Below are 24,553 nucleotides of genomic sequence, written 5' to 3' on the forward strand. Positions count from 1 at the left end.
GCACTTTCTGGCACCAGTGTGACTTTAACAATGCTCCCCTCCAGATGGGAACTCTCCAAATCAGATGCTAAAGTACTTTAGGAAATCCCTTTCTAGAGACAAAACATGTTTCCAAAGCAGGATTCTAAGCCTTTTGTCCTGTTCTGAACAAAGTCATCCTGATTTGCAGCCATGGGACAAATGGACCACAGCAACTGCAGCCTGTTTTCAGTAAAAAATAAATAAAATCAAGCGGTCTAGCAAGAAACACACATGATACAAACAGGGATGCAGTGCAATGGACACTTCTGCCTGTTCATTAAGCTTTTACTCTTTCAAAGTCAGTGCAAGTTTTAAAAAACGGTGCTCACTCCAGTACTTAGGAGAATTAAGGAGAAGTTGTCAGGAGGAATAAATCACAATGGCTGTAATCGAGCATGCAACTATGCATGATTCAGTCCCACTGATTGAAGTTGTTCTATCAATCTGAATGGGACTTAAGTGAGCATAATTGGATGCAAGGCTGCTTTCATCCTATTTCAATTCTAGGAAGTGTGGTGGTGGTGGTGCTAGTATCACTGTGTACACCTAAGACTGCAGCCCTATGCACATTTACTTGAACACAGCGGAACTTCCTTCCTGGAAAATCGGTATGCTGGTCAGGCTGTGAACTGGATCCATTTTTCTTTCAGTTATCTCAGAAGCTGCGGACAGAGACCATACAATTAAAACACATTCCCAGCACCACTCAAAGAATCTTGGGAACTGTAGTTTAGCCCTCAGAGCCACCATTCCAAGCACTCTAGTGCCTTTTTTTCCTTAAAAAAAAAGTACTCCCATTTTGACTCAAGAAAATCACCATTTTATAGTTCAAATCGGGGGAAATAAATACAGTAAATGGACAAAAGTACAAAGAACATGCATTACACGGGGAAGGGAAAGGAAGCCACCATTGGAGGTGGTAACAACGAAACTGACCAATCACTGTGCTAGATTCCAACTCCAACTTCACACATTAAACGCTCACTTCTGTCCAAGACTCAGGAAACACCATGACAGGAAATGAGGCCACCATTGGGGTGGCAACAGAACAGACAATTCACCATGGTAGAGAAGAAAATATTTTTAAAAAAGTTTCTTCTCCCGTTAGATTCACAAAATGTTTAGGGGTATGTGTACCCCTGCGTACCCCCAGAAAAAAACACTGCCCTTAATAGACTAGTTCTCAGGATTCTTCTTGATCTCTGAGCACAGGTGTTATACGGTGACAAGACCTCACTCCTGTCAGCAATCGTGCTGCAGCATTGTTTGTTAAATAGCAGTTTCAGGGGTGCCTCAGACAGGAGGAGAGGGTTAAAAACAGCAGCAGCAACCTTCTCTGTGTTTCACAGATGTCCCAATCCTGATTGGATGCTAATAGCAAACAGCAATGTTACCTGTAGTTTAGCCTTTGGAAGCCAGAGAACAAGGCTCCAGTGTCCTACAGTGCTCCTGAACTATTCCCTCACAAGCAGAATAATCTTACGTTAAAACACTAGCATCACAGAAACCATTCAAATGTGTTTATTTTTCCTGTAGTGGAATGTGAATAACCTGGCGCAGGCTTTTGGAAACTGAGTACATGCAGCTCTGAAGGCTACCAACTTCAGCATGAACAATTCTCTGTGATTCTTCCTTTGTTTTAACCATTGTCTGTGCCATATGCCATTATCGTCACAGAGAGGCAGCCTTTTATCCTGGGAAGAAATTAGTGCAAAATAGTTCATCCAACTGTTTTAAGACTTCATATTAAAAAGAAAACAAAAACCCTGGCAAGGAGAAATAGTACCTGACCCTGGAAGAATGGAGACAAACAGGATTATGCAACCATCTGTTGCAACCCGCCACCAAATCACACATCCTCCCTTTCTCAGTATGTGTATCAAATGATGGAATGTACTGAATTTGTATTAAAACAGTAGCTGATTCCCCAAGCCCAGCTATTGCTAGTAGTAATCTGCCGTCTTCCTTTAACACCAGAACGTAAATATTAGCTAGCACGTTAGTTGTCAAACAAACAAACAAAAACATGCAGAATTTCAAAGCAAGGACAACAAAACATGGTGCTGATAATGCCAATGTTGCAGGTTCAATCCCCACATGGGACAACTGCATATTCCTGCATTGCAAAGTGTTGGACTAGATGATTCTCAGGGTCCCTTCCAACTCTACAATTCTAGGATTCTAACATTGCACACAGTACTGATTTCTCGAGATATTTCCAGTTTGGGGATAAGCACACTGATGTTCCACCCGCTTTTTTTCTTAGCTATCATCTATACCCTTATATGGCAAATGTAAGAATATTGCAAGACATAATAAACACTTGGGATTAAATTTGTAACCCCCATTGGGATTACATTCATAACACCCTTTCTGCCTTTATCCTGGATCTGAATACAGTCACAGTAGTGTATGGCTTCAGCTTCAGAGGAGGAACCTGAGAGACCAGTGTTTAAATCCCCACTCCGCCATAAAGTTTGCTGGGTGACCTTGGGCCAATCATCTCTCAGTCTATAACCTACCTCACAGAATTGTTGAGAGGATTAAAAAATGGGGAGGGGAGAACCATGAATGTCCCCTTGAGAAGAGGAAAGCTACACACATAGACCATGAGTGGTGAAACTCTGCTCCTGGACCTGCAAAGGTTTACACTCAATAGATGGATGTCATGGAGAGCAGCCAGGGAACTGCACACATTCGCAGCCAGCCACACTGCCCCTTTCACACAAGGGGGATTAAGCCCTTAGTCACACGTTTGATACAGGAGAAAGGGCTTTAGGTGTGATTGCCACATTCCCAATGCACCACGTGCAATGCTAGGAAAGCAAGGAACTAGCCAAGCATGGGCACCTCTCACATATCCCTTGAACTCATGGAAGGGAGGGATGTCTTCCAAACTCCTTGAGATGAGTGCATGAAGGGAGCTAAACTGAATAGTTAAAATGTCACTAAATGATTAACTCTAAGCCTCTTTCAATGCCTGCTTATGGATACAGTGGAGATTTTTATCTGTACAGTATATGGAACAGCATGGAAACAGTAAATGATACGTAAAATAAGAATTATGAAGTGTTTTGCACAATTAAAAAATGAACTATATAAATCACTCAGTAATATATTTATTATTCCAGATTACTTTGAGAGCTACATTTGGAGGGATGGCATCAAGCATCAAGGGTGTGCCCTGCCCAATGTGTTGGACCAATGCCCATCTGAGATAACCCCATGGTTGTCATGAAGGCCATGAAGTCTTTAAATGTACTTTAAATATATACAACCAAGTATAAGACTCTCAGCTTCAGACATTTCCCCAGCATCTTGTTGAGACTGACTCGTAATGGGCAAAGGTAGTACATTCATTCTAGCTGCCTCCACCACATTTACTTAACTGATATTTATACTTTCTACAAAGAACAAATCAGGCATAAGGAAACTCCTGATTTCACCCACCTGTAACTAAATTCTGTGCCACCTAGCAAGTCACTTGGCTAAGCAGTGAGGATGGGAATCCTGTGATCCTCCAAACCAGCCTTCCCTCACCCAGTGCTCTCCAGTTGTTTCAAACTCCAGCGCCCATCAATCCCAACCAGCATAGCTTAGATTTAGTAGTTCAAAACAGCTGGAGGTCACCGGCTTGGAGAAGGCTCGCTTCCAGAGGCTTATTTGATTTTTATCCCATCTTTCCTGAAAGGAGCTCAATGTGGTACCCCCCCACTTTATCCTAACAACAACCCTGTGAGGCAGGTCGTTGGACTCCAAATCCTATCAGCCCCAGCCAGCACGCATGGCCAATGGTCTGGGACAAGGGAGGTTGAAAGCCTCAACATCTAGAGAACCCCAGGCTCCCTAACCCTGCAATATAAGAGCACAAGCCACACAGAGAGAGAGATATGCAGCCTCGTGGATCCAGATGTGGGGAGAAATAGCATCCTGGAGGAGAGCAAACACTGATGTGGGTAAACAGGCGGCACAGAGCACGGCCGCTGACAGCCCAGGGTACATAATGGTCCTACAGGTGACTCAGCCCTAAGCGTCAATAATGATATAAACGCGCTTGAACGCCGCCTGCGCTGACGTCAGCGTGCTGCCCCGCCCCCCTCCTCTCCGGCTGACCTCGGGTAAGCCTCTTTCGCGCGGATCCCGGCTGGGGAAGCTTCGGCCAATCAGCGAGGCCGGCGGCGCGAGGCGTCTTCGCGCGGGGAGGGGGGCGTGGCGTGCGTGTCGCGGCCTGGCAGCGGGCCTGTCGCGTGGGGGGAAGAAAGGGGGCGTGGCTAAGGTGTGCGGAGAGGGAGGAGGAGGAGAGGGGAAGGGCGGCCGTTGCGCTGAGTGGGCGGGGTGCCGCGGCGGCGGCGGCGGCGCGGCGCTGGCGGCGTCTGCGCGCTGGCGGGCTTGGCTGGTACGTCAGCGGCAGGATGGCTGTAGCTGTTGACCCAGCAGCAGCAACAGTAGCAGGCTCCGGTGGCGGCTTGGCGGCCCCAGCGGTGGCAGTGGTGGCTGTGGGGCGGGAGGTGGCGGCGTTGGCGGCGGTGGCTTGGTAAGATGGCGGCGCTGCAGGAAGGGGGCAGGTATGGCGTGTCCTGCGGCAGAGTCACCCAGGACAACATCACGGTGCTACATGTCAAGCTGACCGAGACCGCCTTCCGAGCGCTGGAGAGCTACCAGGGGAGCAAGGTGAGGGGCGCCCCGGGGTCGACGGTCGTCCTCACTCGCTCGGGCTGGGACGCCCGGGCTGGGAAGAGGGACACGCAGCCGGCGCAAGGGGCGTGGAGGGGCTGCTTCCTCGAGGAATTCCACGCACCCCACTCATCCCAGGGCGTGAAATCTCGCCCCACACTCTGCTCTGGGTCCGGCTGAGGATCCCTTAGAAAAGTCTTCTCTTCTCCCCCCCCCCCTTTCCATGGGACCGTCTCTCCATATGGTTCGTGCCTATTTATAGGCAGGGGGGTGGGAATAAGAATACTAATTCCACATTCTTCCTTCTCACCAACTTTTGATCCCCCCCTCTTTTTTCTTTTCCTTTTGCGTAAGGGAAGGGGGGAAAAGTTTTGCGGGGCAACAAATGCCCCCAGCTGCCCTGTATGTACCTCACGCAGAAGGGAGGAGGAGGTTGGCCGTGGCAGAGGGCGATCCTTTGAAAATGGCATTTACACAAGAAAGTCATTTTTCTCGGTGTCGGTGCCAGCTAGTGCCTCTGGAGCTGGCCGTGACCGGAGCCAGCCGTTCCCAGATGAGGCCGATTCTGCTGAGCTGTCATTTATTTATGGGCTTAGTTCTTCTGCCTGCTGATCTCGCTCGCTCGCTTGCTCTCCCTCCCCGGGGCAGGGAGAGAGGGATGGGCTGAGCTTTTCCCTAGGCCCAGCTTCTCAGCCAGCCCACCCCGAAAATGTGAAGTGGCCCTGGTTGTTTTTTTTAAGGGACAATGGCAACTATGACAGTTTTATTGTACATCTTTATCATGCTGTCAGGAAAACTGTTTCTCACTGTCTTCCTGTGTCCCCCACCACCAATACCTTGTCCCTCTCCCACCCCCATCCGTAACAGCTGCCTTGTGAGAAATCCTGATGGGGACAAGTTCCACAGCACATTCCAGTGGTAACAGCAGCTGTATAAATTGTTCAGCACATCGGAGATAATGTAGAAATATTTTAAATCGGTTTATATCTGGGTTGTATTCCCCTTTTCATTTATATTCTGTAGATAGGTTGGATTCATGCAATGTTGTCTTTGTTTGGGGGATTAACACCCTACACCCCCCCCAAAAAAAAAAACAGCATAGGGGAAGGGCATTTTAGACTTAGGGGAATCGGTCAGTTAAAAAGAACATATGATAGATTTCTCTCTGTCAGGCTTCTCTTGTAAAAGTAGGGGACAGGAGAATTGATAGTCTTCTTTAGTTTTTCCCTTACTGTAGCTTTCCATTGGAAACTTGAGCCTCCGCTTGTGTTTGTTCAGGGCACATTAAAAGTGGCTATATGTCCCAGCAAGGAGGATTAAGCTCTAATTAGCTGGTGTTTTAACATGGAATTTCAAATTAAATGTTACTTGTCTCATTTTTTCCCCCTAAGGCCCATTTGTTACTCTCTCCCCTCTCCCTTACTGTTCTGAGAAATCTTGGAGAATTGTTACTTTGAGTACAATGAATCCCAAGAAAAGGTGCTGGTCGACTCTTCTTTTTTCTTTTCTTTTAAAAAAATAATTCTATGTCTTTTGTAGTGCCAGCAGGCTTTCTTCCAAAAGATTTCCTTTGAAACAGTTCTAGGAGCAATTCTTAAAAGATAAGCCAGGAACATACTAAAACCAGACAGAATTTAAATAACAGGTTCTTGACAGACAACAGTCTCTCTTCTCAGAGTCTCAGTGCTGCTTTCCTTATGTAGTTCTTCATGTAAAAAGATGACTCAGACATGGTTTTCCCAGAATTGACCTCCAAATTGTGCCTTTTCTTATGACTAATGGTTGTTTTTCATAATAAGTAGGTGAATCTAAAATAGAGTAAGCTTCCTTCACCGAGTTTGCCCCTTCTATTCTAGCGTGTCTGGGCCATCATTCTCTCTGCCCCTTAGCCATTGAACAGTGTATTATAGCCACTCTGGGTTTTGTACTGCACAATTATGCAGTACATCAGCTGTTTCCCTTGTTAAACCTGAGTGGAAATCATTACTTCTGCCAAATGATCCTTCGAAATCAACTTCAAATTGCAGCTTTCCACTGCATATGTTTCTTGAAGAACTGCAAACTGTTATTGCTATGTCAAGGCTGCTCTAAGCCTCATATTCTGGAAGGTGATAGTTTTAAACACTATTGATTTCTTCTTTAAATGTAGAGAGTGGCTTGTGTTCCCCTCCCCCATCTTTTAATAATTAAGAAAAGTTAGAACTTTGGAGTAAGCAGCGTGTGGTTGGAGGTATAATTATTTTTCATACTCGTTGTTTTTTTAAAAATAAACTCATTAACTTGTGAACCAAACTGCTTATAAAGAAAGTTTTAGAGTAAATATCTTCGGAGGATTTTTTGTTGTTCAGACTTAACCTAATTAAAGTGAGATTGAGTTATAGCAGTTCTTTAATATAAAAAATTGAGTTGCACAGTATACCAATTTTATGTTCAGTTTTAAATATCATTCTTCTCCTGTCTTGAAACTAACTTCGGTCAATATTTAGAACATAAAAAGTAGTCATATTGAATAATTTTTGCCTATTTTGTAGAGTTTAAAGAAACCAAAGGCTTTGTTGAGGCTGAAATTGCTAGCTTTTAAAATTCCATAATGCTTTAGGTCTCCATAATGTAAGACATATTACTTTGCAGCACAGAATAAACTGTTTCTGAAGTTGTAATTGTAAAATACATAATTTTCACATCAACTTAATTTCCTATAAAATGTAAAATATATGTAAAACTGTAGATTTGAGTTTAATTTTAAGCATTCTTCTGGAGTCTCTTATGAATAGGGTCTCATGTACGTAATACCTAATTTAACCTGAATGTAGTGACACTCTTGCATGTTACAACACATGACTATTTAAAATTTGTGCTGAGTTCAGCTGGTCTGCATTTTGTAGGTAAATGCATCATCGAGAAAGATAATTGCCCTAGCGTTGTAAAATCAAATGTGATTAACTTAAAAACAGGAGCTTAGCTGCAACTGTTTTAGTGATTTAGAATGTGAAATATCAGTTACATGAGAATAAATATCATTTAATTTCCTGGAGTTTACTTTACGTACAGAATTATCGTGTGTATACAGACGTTATTTACCTATAATTGAGATAAATAAAATTTGAAGTAACAAAGCTAGTTGCTGTTTCCTTGTCTGGTAAAATATTACTGTGCAAATATGTTCAAAGTAAGTTCTGCAACATACCGGGAATTTGTAAAGGAAGGGAACAGTACTTGCCCACCATTTGATCAGCTGCCTGCAGAGTCATAAAGTAGCTATTAAAGTGACAGTTTGATGAACAAAAGTCAGTTTGGCTTTTAGCTGCCTGCATTGGTAATCTTCACCAGCTTTCTCTATGCCCATTTGCCTAATTAATTAAACATCTCTAACTTGAACAGTTCTTCCAGCACGTCCAAAACACAGGGAAATTTGTAGTTAATTTCTTTTTATCCTTCTATATCACAGTAGTTAGATATTATTTTCATTGAATTCATCCAAAAATCACAGGGCAGTTTTACAATATGAAAACAAAACAATACTTGCCATAATAACAAAAACAATAACAAGCACACACACATACAGTTTAAAAAGCCATAGGTTGTTTAATTAGCTAAAGGCCTGGGAGAAGAGGAATGTTTTTGCCTGACATTTAAAAATATGTAACATGCATGAATAGCCTCCTGAAAAATAAATTAATTAAAATATTGTAAGAAGCCATAGGCACTGTGTAAGGGGTTTAAGAAATATTATCTTCAAATGCTTATAGTCATAAACATGATGTGTGTGCAAAGCATTTGCTGTGTAATGTATGTATCATTTATAGGTACTGTCAAAACGTTTAGCTAAGCTGAAACGTCATATATGCAATAAAATCTTGTTATGGTAGAAACACATCTTGTACCTTTTTAATCAGATCATTCCAGCAGCCTGTCTTTTTATTTTATTTCTTTAGATTGAATAGGAAATTCAGAATAGTTCATGAAGTGAGTTCTTCAGAGGACCAGATTGGCTCCTGCTGCAGATCGGTGATCAGACTTTGTATAACTGCTTACAAGCTGGCACTATTCTGAATGTGATCACTCTCCTGAAGGATGGCCTCACAACTAATACTGCAGGAATCTGATTTGTGTCAAGGCCAGCTTTTTATGTGCCCATAAATAACCAGTAGGAACTTTGGGGTCAGGGCAGGTGTTAATAGTTCTTCTAATCTACTAAAAGTCTGATCACTGTGCTAGTCTCCCTTTTTCTCTTCACATAACACTTTTAGAATTGTAATACTTTAATAATGTTGATGTCAAGCTTTGGTGCTTGTTGCTGATTATTTATCTATTATAAATGCTCCTAGGGTGCCCTTCATCTACAGAGATACCTGGATGGCATACAAAAGTTAATTAAAAAAATAAAAACAATATAATACTATGAAAGATAAAACAACAACATAAAAACAATGGAGACAGTTTTAAAAGCAAGCAACAGGCTGGATACTGATCAACTTTAAAACTTTGGACTTTAAATTGCCCAGGCAAATAAATGAGTTTTAACCTGGCTCCAAAATGATTGTACCATTGTGTCATGTAGATCCTTTGGGTTCAGGCAACTGGCTTATTAGTATATAAACTCTACATGCAAAAGTCTTAAGGTGACCCTTTTAATACAAGTTTGGGGGTGGTGTTGCACTTTGTAATATATATTGTTCTTCTAGGTTGATTATGGAGCACCTAAAAATATACTGAGAGCTTTACAAAAGGTAATACAGAGAGACCTCTGCCCAAAGCAGCTTACAATCTAAAAATAAATAGGCAACAGAGTACAGGAAAATGAAGGGAATTGAGAACAATAGTATGGAGATTAAGGGGACACTTGGTTTAAAAGGTGTTTGGTTTTACTCTCTCTACTATGAAGAGCTGTTTTTCATTTAATGCCTACCTATGTAACACAGTAAGAATACAGTAGTTTAAAGGCAACAGAATTAAGCAATCAAGCTGTGGCTGATTTTTATTGTATAGTTTTTCAATATTTAATATGTTGCTAATATGTAGGTAGTTTGACATTTCATGCAGGTCAAGGTTTGCAGAATGTTTTCCCATTTCAACTCCTAGGCTGATGTCTTCATTTTTCTTAATCAAAAAGTTATTTGAGTTCCTAATCAACTCAAGTGATGTAACACACTCCTTGAAGCATCAAATATAATTACAGTTTATATTGTGAATCTGAATGGAATAGAGTCTGAAAACTCTAAACAAGCATATTTGAGTTGTCATTTCATATTTAACAGATATTTGAATATGCTTCATGAATTTAAGAATTATAACAAAAGTATATTTTGTACTGTTGTACTTTCCTCAAAACATGCTCCACTGAACACAGTGAGCCTTATTTCTGAGTAAGCTATAGTATTGCTTGTGTTGAAATTAAACATGCGTAGAAGAAGATTAAGAAAATGAAGGTGGAAGCAGGTACCTGCTTGACGCACAAGGCATTTAGCATCAGCTGTCTTAGCAAGCGCATACATTTCTGGAAGCAAATCTTTGATGCTTCGTCACTATGAAACGGATGCAGATATTGGTCTTGTTTGAGTGTGACATTAAACTCCACATTAGTATTATGCAAAAGAATCTTGTTTCATCAAGTCTCTTGTACAGCAGGGAGAGGGGAGCCAAAGCTTTCATTTTGATTTTTAGATAAATACATTTTAGTGTTTGGTTGAATCTGGACAAACTCTGGTTAGCCAAGCTATGGTTTGTGGAAATAAGCCAACTTCAAGCCATGGTTTATTAAGTTGACTTGTTTCAATAAAATATAGTTAAAAGATGAACCACAGCTTGAGGCTCAAACATAATTATAAAATGCTGTTGATTGAAAACTTCCCTGAAAGCTTCCAGTCTCCTTATGGCCACAGCATGTATAATAGGGCAGTGCACACGCCTGAGGATTTTGAATCTCACATAAACCATAGTTTATGCATCCACACTAGAGCAATGAATAGTGAGGTGCTTGTTGAGGAATGCAAATATGTACAGAAGAGTTGCTCTTTTTAAAATGACTATTCCATGGCATAACCAACAGAACTGCAGAACTAGAACCTAAACTGTTTTGTCATATATAACCTAATTTCAGTTGTTGGCAGTGTTTGTTGAGGTGTCTTGAACTTGTCCACTGAGGTGCTTTTAGATTAAAGCTGAGGAGCTCTTTTCAGTTTGAAGGCCACATTTCCTCCTAGTCAACCTCAAATATTTCTACACAAACCCCCCAAGCATATCCCTCCATCCATGCAACCAGGAGGTATTATCATCAAGCAGACAAAAGGGCTGAAATGAGGTAGGGCTTAAAGCAGAGCTAGCAAAGGGTGTAGCCCAGGAAAAGAGGGTGTAGCTTGGGGAGAGTTGCAAAGACCAGATAAAAAGATCTAGAGGGCCACATTCAATCCTGGGCCTGAGTTTCCCCATTGGTGTTGCAAAAGCAATTGCCTAAGCTGTTAAATTAGTTTGATGCAACATTGTCAAAACCAAATCTAGTTAGGTTTTGGTGGTTGTTCCAAAACATCAAACAGAAAGATCCAGCTATATGAACCATTTTGAGCAATTTGGGATTGGGCTGTAGAAATTCTTTTCTTCAGTTCCTCTGCCTTTTTATGGCCTAAAGCCGAGTATTGCAACAGTAAAGCTATAATTCATCTTATATGAGGCACCATCAAATTAGATCTTTAACAATTAGTAAAGTATCACGGTTTTTGTCGCTTTCTGCAAAGCATGTTCAGTATCCTTACAATAAAGCCATTCATTCAATTTTATTGTATTTGGATAATTTCCAAAGGTTCCATTCGCAGTCGTAGGTTTTTCTTGTACCAAAACAAATTGGGAATAGCAGACGACTTTTTGTTTGTATATATTAAATAAGCCTGCTGAAAGGTAACAAACCATTCACTATTAAATGCTTTAAATGCTATTCATAGTCTGGTGTGTTTTTCTGAATTAGTGGAAAGGGATATGTGTCCCACAGTTGTGTCTTGTTTTAGCTTTTTGTGAAGAACTTTACCTGATTCATTCTGTTTTCATTTTTGTGGGATCTAATGCTTTCCCAGCTAAGTTAGCTGAATCAAATTACATTTGTGTTAGACCAGCTGAGATAAAGATAAAGTGTGGCTATTCTGCTAAGGAGAGAGAAAGTGAGGAAGTGCTTTTCTGCTGTAGACCCCTGAAAGCCTATTCAGAGCAGAGGGCTTCAGAGGGCAGAAGGAATGATTGAGAACTGTTTTCCCTTCACTTACATTAGTTCCACTTGTTGCATGGATGTAATGCTAAGCCATGGTTTAGTACTACATGAATGAGCCATGGTGGGCTTCAGGCTTGCTCCCTCTTCTTCTTTCCATGAAGCTAGAAGGTGGACCCATGTTTTGAAGTTGCCTTTATTTCAAACTGACCGTAGGTGGGGATAAACCATAATACTGGGTTTGAGTGTAGTGGAAGTCAAGGTTCAAGAAAACTAAAAGTCAATACTGCAGAAGTCCTCTTGACAGGAGGCAGGGATGAGCAGAATGCAGAAACCCAAGCCTTGCTGCAACTCATTCCTGTAACACTAAGCCATGGTTTGACATTGCATCTGACCCTAGCCAATGCCATTTCAGAGATCAGACTTAATGTGTATTAACCTTTGGCTCTTTGTACAATAATTACAAGCATGAACAAAATACTTCAGATGATTGTTGAAGTAGCTTTGCTTTTTTCTTTTCTTTGAGAGCTCATTGTTCCTTGTTCTTCTTTAGAATCTGGTTCCTTCTCGACCTTCCATCCAATTTCAAGGACTCCAAGGGGTGAGTATTTACTTTTTTAAAAAAATAACTATTATCATGTTAACAAAAGCTTCTCTCTTCTGGCGTGTGTAGTGCCTCCATAAACTGACTTTCTGGGATATGTGAGACGAGCACTCTCAGAACAGAGTGACATAAAACTTAACATGTGAACATGTTTGGAAGAAACAGGGAGGGGGAGACATTAATATATGGAAAACTGAAATATGTGAAAGTGCATTTTTCATAGTTACCTAATATTTTTGCTATAATGTTTTTCATTCAACTTTTTTGGAAATGTGGAAAGATAGACTTGGGAGGGAAGATGTATAGAGGCTTTTCCTTAGTATGACAGAGAAGTTTTGAAGTCTAAGGCAAACAGAAGGGACAGGGAGGAAAGCTTTTATAAGTAATCTTGCTCTTAATGATATTGAGTGTTAGACTTCTAAAAATGCATATTTAGTATACATTACTAAAGGCAAATCTGGGTCAGGTCAGTGCTTGGATTGGAACTTGGGAGCCTTAAGTGTGTCTTTCTGGACAAAAGGTGGAGTACATATACATGCAATAAATAAAGGTGTTTCCTGAAGTAAACTGGTCTTACGGTCAGTGTACTTTCTGTTCCAAACCACCAACATTGCTCTAAATGCCAGTGTTCTTTGGACTCTCCTAGTCAAGTGATGGAAGGGGAAAAAACTAAATTAAATATGAAGGCAAGACACGCGGAAGATTTAATAAGTGTGTTTGCTAGAATTCATGACAATCCAGTTTCAATATAAATTCTAGGCTGAGAAGTGACAGCTCAGCTGTTGGTTATTCAGTGCTTCAGGGTAGGGAACATGGGGCCATTCAGACATTGTTGGACAATAGCTCCCATCAACACTGCCAGCGGTAAGGAATGATGGGAGTTTTAGTCTAAGAACATCTGGAGAGCACTATGATGGCTACCCATGGATAGGTCAGGTGGCTTTCTTTGATCTCTGGGACTGGTTGTTAACAACAACTACTAGAACAATACAGGCCATAATTTTAAACAGACTAGAGGGCATTCTTATATTGTGGTACCTCGGGTTACGAACTTCCGGAGGTCCGTTCTTAACCCGAAACCGTTCTTAACCTCAGGCAAGCTTTCACTAATGGGGCCTCACAATGCCGCCGCACAATTTTCGTTCTCGTACTGGGGCAAAGTTTGTAACCCAAGGTACTACTTCCGGATTAGCGGAGTTTGTAACCCAAAGTGTTTGTAACCCAAGGGACCACTGTACTATGACTGTGGCTGCTTCATGTGATTATGAACACTTGGAAAAATAAGGCAATACAAAATTGAATTCTTTGCTGGCAATAGCTAGAAACTCTGTATGAAACTCTGTAGATTTTGTGAATTTGAATCTTAAATTTTAGCATGCAAAGCCACCACTGCTCTGCTTCTCCATAAGCTACTAGACTGTTGGCAAGTATTTTCTTTCTTTGGTTCATCTTATCTTAAATTTTGGATTGAGTCTGAAGTTGACTTTTCTGTCCGTCTCTCTGCTTGCACATCTGGTTACTGTTTAACCACATTGGTTGGTTAGCTGAACTAAGCAGGCCACAGTACCTAAATGCCTTCCTCAGAATCGGCAGACTTACTGATGATCTATTTACAAAGATGATGCCATCTGCTATTTTACAGCCTTCAGAGTTTCATTAGGTTTAAAGCCAGATTTTGAGGACTGGATTGCCCTGTATACACCCAAATATTGGAAGTCTAAGAACAACTGAAGAAGTTTAAGTGGTACCTCTGCATGCGAACAGGATCCGTTCCGGAGCCCCATTCGCATCCTGAAGCATCATTTTGAACATCTGCGCATGCGCAAGCGGTGAAACCCGGAAGTAACACACTCCGTTACTTCCAGGTCGCCGCGGAGCGTAAGCTGAAAACACTCAACCTGAAGCACATTTAACCTGAGGTATAACTGTATTTAAGAATACAGTGGTACCTCGGGTTACATATGCTTCAGGTTACATACACTTCAGGTTACAACCTCCGCTAACCCAGAAATAGTACCTCGGGTTAAGAACTTTGCTTCAGGATGAGAACAGACATTGTGCTCCGGCGGCGTGGCGGCAGCAGGAGGCCCCATTAGCTAAAGTGGTGCTTCAGGTTAAGAACAGTTTCAGGTTAAGAACGGACCTCCAGAACGAATTAAGTATTTAACCCGAGGTACCACTGTAGTAACTAGATACAGTTCCAATGTTGGTTCTGTTTCGACTGGCATGGATTCCTCTCAGTAGTAGATAAGATACATCTGAAGAATTTCACATACTATTTGTGAGTCATACCAAATATTATCTTTGGCAATGCCACTTCTAAAATGGTTGGTAATGTATAAAGAAAGTCCAAAAATTAAAAACTTTTTGAAAACTACACCTTCTGCTGTAATTAAAGAAGTGACGTTTGAATCTCCCTTTAATGTGGTGACTAATAAACTACTTCATTTTTGCTGGTATGTCAGCCCCTAGCCATCCAGTTTATTGTGCCTGGCAGAAATATAAGGAATGTTGCCTTTCTCTTGCCAAAGGATATACTTCTGAAAATTTCTTTACTGACCTGAAACAGTCCGTAGCATATTCATGGCGTGTTGCTACCCCCTCCCCTTTTTAAATGACTATCAGTCTGTCAAGTGCAGCATTGTCTTCACTGACAAGCAATGACTTTCCAGGGTCTCAAACAAGGTGGGATCTTCTTACAGTTCTCCCTGGAAATGGAGATTGAACATAACGCACTCTGCCACTAAGTTGTGGCCTCTCCCCATCTCAACACAAGCCTGAATCCAGCCCTATATTTATCTACTTAGAGTACAGAGGGTCTTACTCCAATAAATGTATATAGGATTACAGTTATACATGGAAGGTTCCCATACTCTCTTCCTCCTATGCCATTTTGCATTTTTCAAGAGAACACACACACACATATTCCTATGTAGATGTTATTCAGAGGGTTGCCGTGGGGATGGAAAGCTTTCCTCCCTTATCATTGGATCCAAGCCATTGATATTAAAAGGGGCAATACATCAATTCAGTCATCTAAGCCCATTAATATCTACCATATTTTGCAAAGTTGTTCTTTTACTGTGCATTTGAACACCCCTTAAGGTGTCATAACCAAATTGTGCATGATGATGCCCAAGATCAAGGAGCAGGTTTTTGTCTCTGCTTGGATACAGTTGGGTACCATTTTGAATCAAAATGATGGACTGCACAATTGAAAACTCTGCTGCCTTTAACTACTGATTAAACTTCACTGATAGCAGGAGTGTAGAATTCCAGTGCAATACTGGGTACAAAACTGCTAGTTCCAAATAAAAAATGCTTGCAGGTGGTGTCTAGGTCTGGTCTTCAGCAAGTTGCCCTAGAGAACTGGGGCAGACAGGCACATAAAGTTTTTCTCTATATGCTCAGTCCTTGTTGTATGGATGGTAATGCCTTAGAGTGCAGAGAATTACAGGAACTAGAAACATTTCCTTATATATGTTATGCCCAAATTGTATGGGAGTTTGTAAGCAAGCACATTTAGTTGCTACTTATTCTTCCTTGTTTCTGGAAGACTTCAGTGACTATGCAGAGAACTTGAACCTTTAGGAAAATACCTTAGGAAGCAAAAAGAAAAGAGGTCCTTGGAAAGAATTTTCCAAATATGCAAATTCTACACAATCATTTAAGTTACCTTAATGCTAAATTATATCACTTACAATGTGTTATTTTACACACACAATTTTTCCGTTTGGTTGTTGTCATATCAAATGCCACTTTATGGCATCTCTGATCTCCAGGAGCACCTTTTTGGGAGGCAGAAGGAGCTTAATTGGAAAAGGGGCTGAAATGCCTTCATGTACTCATGGACTGTTGTGCCCTCCCCACCTTAATTAATTATTACATTTACATCCCATTTTCCTTGGAGGAAAAAGGAGGTCAAGGCGGCATACATGGTTTCTCTCATCTCACAATGTTATCCTCCAAAGAACCCTGTGAGGTATTTTAGGCTAAGACAGTGACTGGCGCAAGGTCACCCAGTGAACATCATGACTGGGTTGCAGCCAACACTCTAAGCAGTGCACCACATTGGCTATCATCCATGATACTTTAGAATTATAAATATTACAGGAGCAGAATCAGATTTAAGCCCAAAGATCAATGTATTGAAGAACCAGTTTGAATGTAAACCAGTAGGTGCAACTATTTACTTATAAATCTGTTTATAAAGACATTTTTATACCACCTTTGGGTCCCATTAAGAACTCCCTATTATCTTAGAAAGAGCAGTCTACAATAGTAATATTGAATGGAATTGAATCTAAAACACCCATAGATTTTTTGGAAAGAGAACACACATGCAAGAAAAATATTTCAGTTGGGAATACTGCATAAAGGTTCCAAAATGAGGAGCCACTAGCAGACAGAACTATGCAACCATTGTTGTAGCTATATTCTCATAGATTAAAGCTGACATTCAGAAGGCTCCCAAACCCCGCCTTCCCCTCCAATAAAAGCCCCAGCATATCTGCATCGTGAGGGGATTCTGAGTGAAGTCTTTTTGCCCGACACCCCAAAGAAGGGGTCTTACTCCACACCCAGTTTCTGTTTCCCCAAAGAAGAGGAGCAGCCAGGGTGAACCCACTGTATGTCTCCCTTCCTTCTCCTGCTTCTGTTTAGGGCACATGGTTGTGCACACTCTTCTTGCTAAGCTGTGCTTAAGTGTACAGGAAAACTGTTGGGTGTGATACCCCAGGTATGGAAGAAACCCTAGATAAATCACTCTTGTTGGACATAGACATCATCTTTGAACTAGATCCCCTTTGCTTAATTTATTTAGACATTTTCTAGTGTTGCTTACCTTTTCAAAAATACTTGCTCCATAAGATATGCCTTTGTGTAGTGGACCACATGACAGAGTGTCTCTCCCCCTTTTTGTATATATTATCTGTGCTTGCACAGTACAGTACTTTATAATCTCTACTAGAATACAGTATCAGTTGCAGTCAGTGGAACAGCATAGCTGCATTATGCTGGCCCCATTATGCTTTTGTACAAAAGCTGTTGATAGAAGTTGCTGGGTCCTCAGAGGGATTTTGAAGCCAACTTTAGTAGCAGGGTTACTTGTGAACCCACTGGTATGTTTGCTGTAGTGGGCAGGTATCAGTGTTTGTATTGGCCTCATTTTCCTTTCTTGGGTCTCTTGCCGTTTACCTTTTGACAATAGCAACAGCTACAGAGCAAGAAGGAAGATGCAATTAAAGTCCTCACCCAATTGAACTTCTGTTGGAAATACCTATCTAATTAGGCTTATAATTCCATGAAATACTGGCCTGTAATTCTATGAAATGTACTGCATTAATGAAAAACATTTTAAAAATAAAGTAATACTGTTGACATTTATGCTAGTCAAGATTTGGACCACAGTTATCCCTATTTTATCCTAACTATATCTTCAGTTTTTATAAAGAAGAAAATCCTAGCAACTTTAGCTTGGCACCTGAGTGGACATATAATATGTCAAGTCCAAAATGGCCCTCTGGACCCAAATGAAATACTCTGGGTTTGTCGCTAATGCTGAGTGGCCAAGCTGCCTGGCATCACTACTGCTGTGTCCTATAGCCAATAAATTTGGAAGAAGTCTGTTGAGCCTGCATTTATTCATATTTATTAAATTTGTATACCACCCTTCATCTGAAGATCTCAGGCAGTTCACAGCATAAACCTACACAATCAAAATACATAATAAAAACAAGAACAAAACAATTACACCTCCCCCCTTGTGTGTACACATGAGATTATTGAGACTTTAAATGTAAATGAATTATGTAAAGGTGCATTTAGGGCTACTATACCTTGCAAGAAATGTCTACTTTGTTGTATGCCTTATTATGGATTAATAAACCAGTGAAAGGAAAATATATTGTGAACTCTAAAATATTTCTATGTGTAGCAATATTTTTGCTTGTGCTTTTGTGATTAGAATGCAGTTCTTTCTTAGACTCAGTGTGTGGGATATAGTGTTATTCATACTTGGAATAAATCTATTGAAATCAGTGAACTTCAGTCCATTGATTTCGGAAGACCTACTCTATGACTTGGTTGGATATCACCCAGTGGGTGTCCCTTTGGCAAATTGTCATCTTTCAGTTGCATCTGTTACATGATAATAAGCGGCTGGCATTGCAAGTTTGCTGTATTATTCATTACAGTATTAATGATCAGATATGGTACTTTTCCATAAAGTAAGCATGCCTGAGTCTTTCTTTTAATTGCTTTTTCAGCTTGTCAAGATTCCCAAAACTGATCTCCCAAATGAAGTGCATACCTTTAATTTCTATTTGTCAAATGTTGGCAAAGATAATCCTCAGGGAAGCTTTGACTGCGTCCAGCAAACTGTTTCAAGGTAATGCTTATGAAAGGGAAATGAAATTGTTTGTTTTTAATTGCTTCTATGATCTGAAGAGTAATTGCAATGAACTATTGATGAGGAATCCCTCTCCTAATTTAAACATTACTTTAAAATGTGCTACAATCTGCTGCAGAATGCAATTACCTGTCTGTGGGAAATAATCTTGTTGAGACTTAGTGTTCGACAAAAAAAGCCACTTCTTCCCCTTCTGCTATTTGATATGAAATGCCTTCCACTATTTATCCTATAAATGTGCCAAAGTATCCTGTCCAATTTACATTATCGAGTTTCTTTCTACCAGGCATACACATGTGATGCTTAGAGATGATCCACGGTGCTCACACATTTAATAAAGATCATATAGAAAGAGCTGTTTACTTTTGTTACTCAGCCTGCTAAATATGGCAGATGCACCCAGGATACTACTGATGAATCATGCCTTTGCTATAGAATGGAATGAAAGGAATGTTAATATGTATTCTTGGCACAATTGCTTTGTGTGTATTATAGAAATTCAGTACAAATTTCTTTAAGGCTACAGCCTCTTAGAAACTACTTATTGTGGCTTCTTCTGTAGGCACCAGAATATTTAATCTAATGATCAGTGGGGGTTGAGCAGATAAGTGTCTATTTACACACATTTTGCCTTTTTGTAAATTCTTGATCTTGAAGCACCTGTAAATATTACTGTGAGTTGGTGTAATATGGAGAAGTCTGTACTTCTATGTATACTGATTTCTGAGTAAAAATGTTTAGGATCATTTTTGTAAATTTTAAGTGTCAAATCTAGTTCTTAAGTCTGGCTCAAATGCCTCTTCATAATGGGCAGCTAACTAAAAACATTGGCCCAGTTCTGCTAAACCATAGGTTAGCTCTGTGCAGAATCAGGGAGGAGCTGCTATGAGTCTTGGGCTCTGGCTCCCACTCTTTTCTCTTCATTCTATAAAGCCTAAAGGAAGAAGAGTTCCTCAACCCTGACTTTCAGGCACCAGGGAGGAATGAGCATCGTGCGAGACCAAGACTCATGGTGAATCTATCCTCTTTATACACAGAGCACTTAACCATGGTTTAGCATTATGTACAAACTAGACCACTAAGAATTGTCTAGGATCAACAACAGGAGAGGACTTTTGTTTTCTAGCCCTGATTATGGGGTGTCCTGAGGCATCTGATTGGCCAAAACTGGATGTTAGACTGATTCAATTTTTGATCTGATCAATCAAGGCTGCTCTTAATTTTTTCACCACATTCATTGCTTTTGCTTTAAGAAATCATTTCATTTCACTTCCCTGCTGCAGTACATTTGTATAAACCGCTATGCTGTTTTATGTTGTTGCCTGAGTTCTCTGTTACAAAAACATCTATTACAGATTTATATACAAAACTGGCAAACAGATGAATATGTTACAGTCCATAACTTGGCTTTAAATGACCAGAAGGAAATAAAATAGTATCTTTTCATACTTAGTTTTGTTATATCTTTGCATCTACATCCAAATGTTTTAAATAAGAATTTTTCCCCCTCATTATTGCTTAGTACCGGATCTTCCCAGCTCAGTTGCTTGGGGTTTATACAGGACAAAATCACAGTATGTGCAACAAATGATTCTTACCAAATGACTAGAGAACGTATGACCCAAGCAGAAGAGGAGTCTCGCAATCGAAGTACAAAGGTCATAAAACCTGGTGGACCATATGTAGGTATGACTGTCGTCTTCTTTTTTCTCTCCCTCTGTAACAGCCTGATGCTAACTGTTGTAATGGTTGAAGTATAACCTGTTGGTTTCAATGAACCTTACTGCTATGTAAACATATATAGCAGTGTTTCCCAACCACTGTTCCGCGGCACACTAGTGTGCCGCGAGATGTTGCCTGGTGTGCCGCGGGAAAAATTAAAAAATTTGAAAGTTTTTTTTTTTTAAAGTCAAATTTTCGATTGGTGCGCCGTCACTAGATGACCCCTGGGGTTCCCTCCCTCCCTCCCGCTCTGCGCCTCCCTCCTCAACCTCCTCCTCCGGGGAGGCCCTTCCTAGCTCTCGGCCAAGGCTTGGCGGCTGCCACTCACTCACTCGCTTGCCCACCCATCCCTCCATCCCTGCACCCGGCCTCTCTCCCTCCGTCCCCGGCGCGGGGGCTGCCGGGATCCGTAGTCCCCTCGCCCTTGGGCTCCGCGCCCACGCGGGGTGCGCGAACTACGTTTCCCAGCGTGGCCTGGCAGGCCGGGCGTTTTGTTTGAAGCGCTCTTCTCCCGGCCATGGAATGAGCGCAGCGGCGGCGGCCGAGCGGGCAGGGGCTCTTCCGCGCAGACCCCGCGCAGCCTGCCTGCGCCCCCGCGGAGATCGGGTGGCAGGATGGAGCCTGGGGATCCCCGCAGAGGCGGAGGCTGCCCCCCAGGTAGGGCTGCGTCGGGGGTGTGTGTTTATTTTTGCAATGCTGCATCCTCGCCGGAGGGGACGCATTGGACCGCGGGGAGACCCCTTGGCGGGCGTGCAAGGCAATGCATGCGTGCAGGCGTTGCATGGAGTGCAGTGCAATGCAATGGCAACGCGGCGCCCTGCATGCATGCATGCAACTTCCACCGGCGCTCCGGACTTGGCAGGTGAGGGGGTGGCAGAGAGAGTGGGCGGCAGAGAGAGCCGGGAGGGCGAAGGGGAGCCGGGGGGGAGCAGCGCTGCTCCCCGAGCCGAGCCCGGGGGGAAACTTCGGCGTCGTTGCGCTGGGTGTTGGAAGCGGAGGCTGGCGGGGGCCCCTCACCTGCAAAACCTGGTCGCCTCTCATATATTTCGTGCATTGCATTCATCGCCCACTTTCTCCTCCAAGGAGCTCCCGGGGGTGCGCGTGGTTCTCCCCGTGTTATCCTCGCAACAACAGCCCTGCGAGGTGGGTCAGGCGAGTGGCCCAAGGGAGCATCCAGGGATTGTCCTGGCCAGGTGGGGTGATTTGAACCCTGCTCTCTGCCCGGTCTTTGTCCTCATTTAGCCCCCACATGTGCATGACTGTGCATGACTGAGGTTTTCCCCCCTCGTCTTGGCTATGGTGTGAGTCTGTGCTGTTAATTAATGGGGTTCTGCCTTCGGAGAAGATGAGCCAGCCCTCAAGGAGGTGATTATGTAATTTGCTAGCAATTCATGTCCCTCCCGGCGTGACGCTGCGCGCTGACGTCACGGGGCTGTAATGGTGGTGTGCCTCGAGATTTTTTTCATGAAACAAGTGTGCCTTTGCCCAAAAAAGGTTGGGAAACACTGATATATAGGACTGCAACATTCATACGTTGCCTTTTTTTGAAAGCATCCATATGGCACCAGAATACATTGTTTGAGAGGAAACAATGGTTGACATTTGTGCTTTGGGAATGACTCTCTGTTAGTGATGTATTTCTTGATCCTGATGGCATCATGTCAGGTTCATCTGAATTCTGCTTCTGAATTACCGTAGTTACTGAATTACCATAGTTACCGTTTGAACAATATTTTTAATGCATTTCAGGACTCTGCAGTAGATATAAGTTCCTGTTTTGATATCTTTCTGATTTTAAGGAGTAGAACATTAGTATCTCAAAATCATAGAACTGGATTTAGAAGGGATCTCAGAGGTTATTTAGTTCAGTGTCCAAATTTATGTTGGAGGCAGTATTTTAACAGGATTTTAGATGGCACTAGCAGCTACAGTGTACAGTGATGGAAGAGAGATATGAAGAAGAGAGATTAATTGAGACACCAGTTTTGCCAATTTATATTCTGTCAGATGTGTTAAATAAGTTAAACCATATGCAGAGATACTTTGACCCAGACATTTCTGTGTGCACTAAAAAAAAAAAGTGTGTCCAGTGTCTGCAGAAGTTTTGCCAGCTGAAGTTTTTGCCAGCTGCAGCTGACATACCAAGTGCGTAGGTATTAAAGCTAGAATATTTATGCTGCTGTCTGCTAGTTCTTATACCAGTGGTAGCTACAGGATTGCTAATGACGGTAATTGTAATAATAGGTGGATTGGCATTCAGTTGTTGTGATATGGCTTCCTTCAGAATCTTATATAGGTCTATTCAGGAGTAAGACTTACTGAATTCAGTGGGGCTTGTTCTCAAGCAAGGGAGTATAGGATTTGTAGCCTGAGTAAAGGAAAATGGAGAGACTCCATATGTAATCTATACTATTTGATACTCTTTGGTTGTTGGGTAATATGCCAGGGAAGGCTCAGCTTCCTGAAGAGCCATAGAGATAAGGTAGGACAGAGAAGGAAGAGTTCCTCTCTATCTTACCTTATCTCTATGGCTCTTCAGGAGTTTGAAGAAACACAGTAGTGAGGATTAAGCTGCATAGGATAATAGGAATTAACTGCAGTTAATTCATTTGGATTAGTGCTTTTAATTTTTTTTCTATTTATGTGTCTATTTTAATGTCCTGTAGCAGGAATTCAAGTTGCTGCATGTTGTATATGAGCTTCAAGTTATCTTTTACTTTATTGACTTTAGAAACTTGGGTTGTACATGCTCGGAATGGCATTCTTTGTAATGCGCTGTCCACTTGGCAAATCATTAAACGTCTTTTGGAAGAAAAGCTAAATTTTATAAAATTAGCCAAATAATTTTTTTGTAACACTCTTAATTTCTAGTCGCATTATTCTTCTTTTATTTTTTTTCTTTGGCAATCTGTAAGGTAGATGGCTATGATTCTCACTTCACAGATGGGCAAAGGATGCCAAAACTCCAGACTTGTTCATGCAAACATATTTTTGCCAAGTGAAACCTAGAGGAATAGTAATTTTCTAGCAGTTCTCAAGCAAGCTGTGTCATGATCTAAACAGATCATTTAATCGGTATTCACTATTAGCAGTAAACATTTAACTTCCAAAGAATGTTTTGGTTCTAGTGAATTTGTTGTTTGCAGTAGATTAGAATTAGAGAAGCATTTGGGTCTTTTTTGCAATAGTAAAATTCTAGTCAAGTTGCTAATATATTTCATAATAACTGGGAAGCTATTATGTTAACTAGGAGGAAACTATTTCTAAAACAAAATAACAACCTGATTTATGAGAGAACACTTACTGAAGTGTTATCAAAGGATGGCTGAAATAAGATAATAGTTTCTTTAAATAACATAGGTTTTACCTGTGTTTGGTTAAAGTGTGTTAGATTTTTTATAAAAACTAACAAAGGTTTTAGTATAGCAGTAATAAAACCATCTAGTTTTCTGTCTTTTACCTTTAGTTGGCCTCCAAAGCTGTGAGTTTCCTAGTATAATTCAGTTCTACAAAACATTGTCATCCGCTTTCTCAGCCAGTCATCTCCTAACTCACGACACCAAAGAACTCTTAAATAGCCTTATTCCGAAGCATTAGTAGCTGTTGTTGAAACCACGTCATCCCTTGTTCAAATCTGGGATCTGTGTGTATGTGGAATGAGTTCAGGTGGTTTTCATTAGAACTCCTCCTTCCACACAGTTACCAAGATTTACAGAAGAGATGAAGCACTGCAGAACTTTTTTAAAAGACACAGCTCTTGCCAAATAATTTTGAATGCTTGTGGTGATGCAAAGCTCTTTTTCCTGGAAAGATACAGCAAAGCTCCAGAACCAAAACATGCTAGTTGTGGGTTCTTCAGAGAAATTTCATAGCAACTATGTTGACTGGCTGTGGAAATAACTAGGCATATTGGATCCTGCAATATTAACAA

The 24,553-nt window shown here is 41.4% G+C and overlaps 1 protein-coding gene and 1 long non-coding RNA gene across 2 annotated transcripts in view; one reads left to right on the forward strand and one right to left on the reverse strand.

Moving 5' to 3' along the window:
• Positions 1-1,526: 1,526 nt before the first annotated feature.
• Positions 1,527-4,133, reverse strand: LOC310688339. Its single transcript, XR_014516870.1, has 2 exons — positions 3,898-4,133; positions 1,527-1,715 (listed from the first exon to the last, which is right to left on the reverse strand). It is a non-coding gene; the product is annotated as an uncharacterized lncRNA (long non-coding RNA).
• Positions 4,134-4,161: 28 nt separating this feature from the next.
• Positions 4,162-24,553, forward strand: part of ELL2 (elongation factor for RNA polymerase II 2) — a 40,312-nt gene continuing 19,920 nt past the window's right edge. The window contains exons 1-4 of the mRNA XM_083464526.1: positions 4,162-4,692; positions 12,441-12,488; positions 18,758-18,879; positions 20,423-20,586. Of these exons, the coding sequence (XP_083320652.1) occupies positions 4,561-4,692; positions 12,441-12,488; positions 18,758-18,879; positions 20,423-20,586 (466 nt within the window). The 5' untranslated portion in view covers positions 4,162-4,560. The remainder of the gene's footprint in view (positions 4,693-12,440; positions 12,489-18,757; positions 18,880-20,422; positions 20,587-24,553) is intronic.

This window comes from Podarcis liolepis, assembly GCF_965112155.1.
Source record: "Podarcis liolepis genome assembly, chromosome: 11".
In the NCBI taxonomy this organism is placed as follows: domain Eukaryota; kingdom Metazoa; phylum Chordata; class Lepidosauria; order Squamata; family Lacertidae; genus Podarcis; species Podarcis liolepis.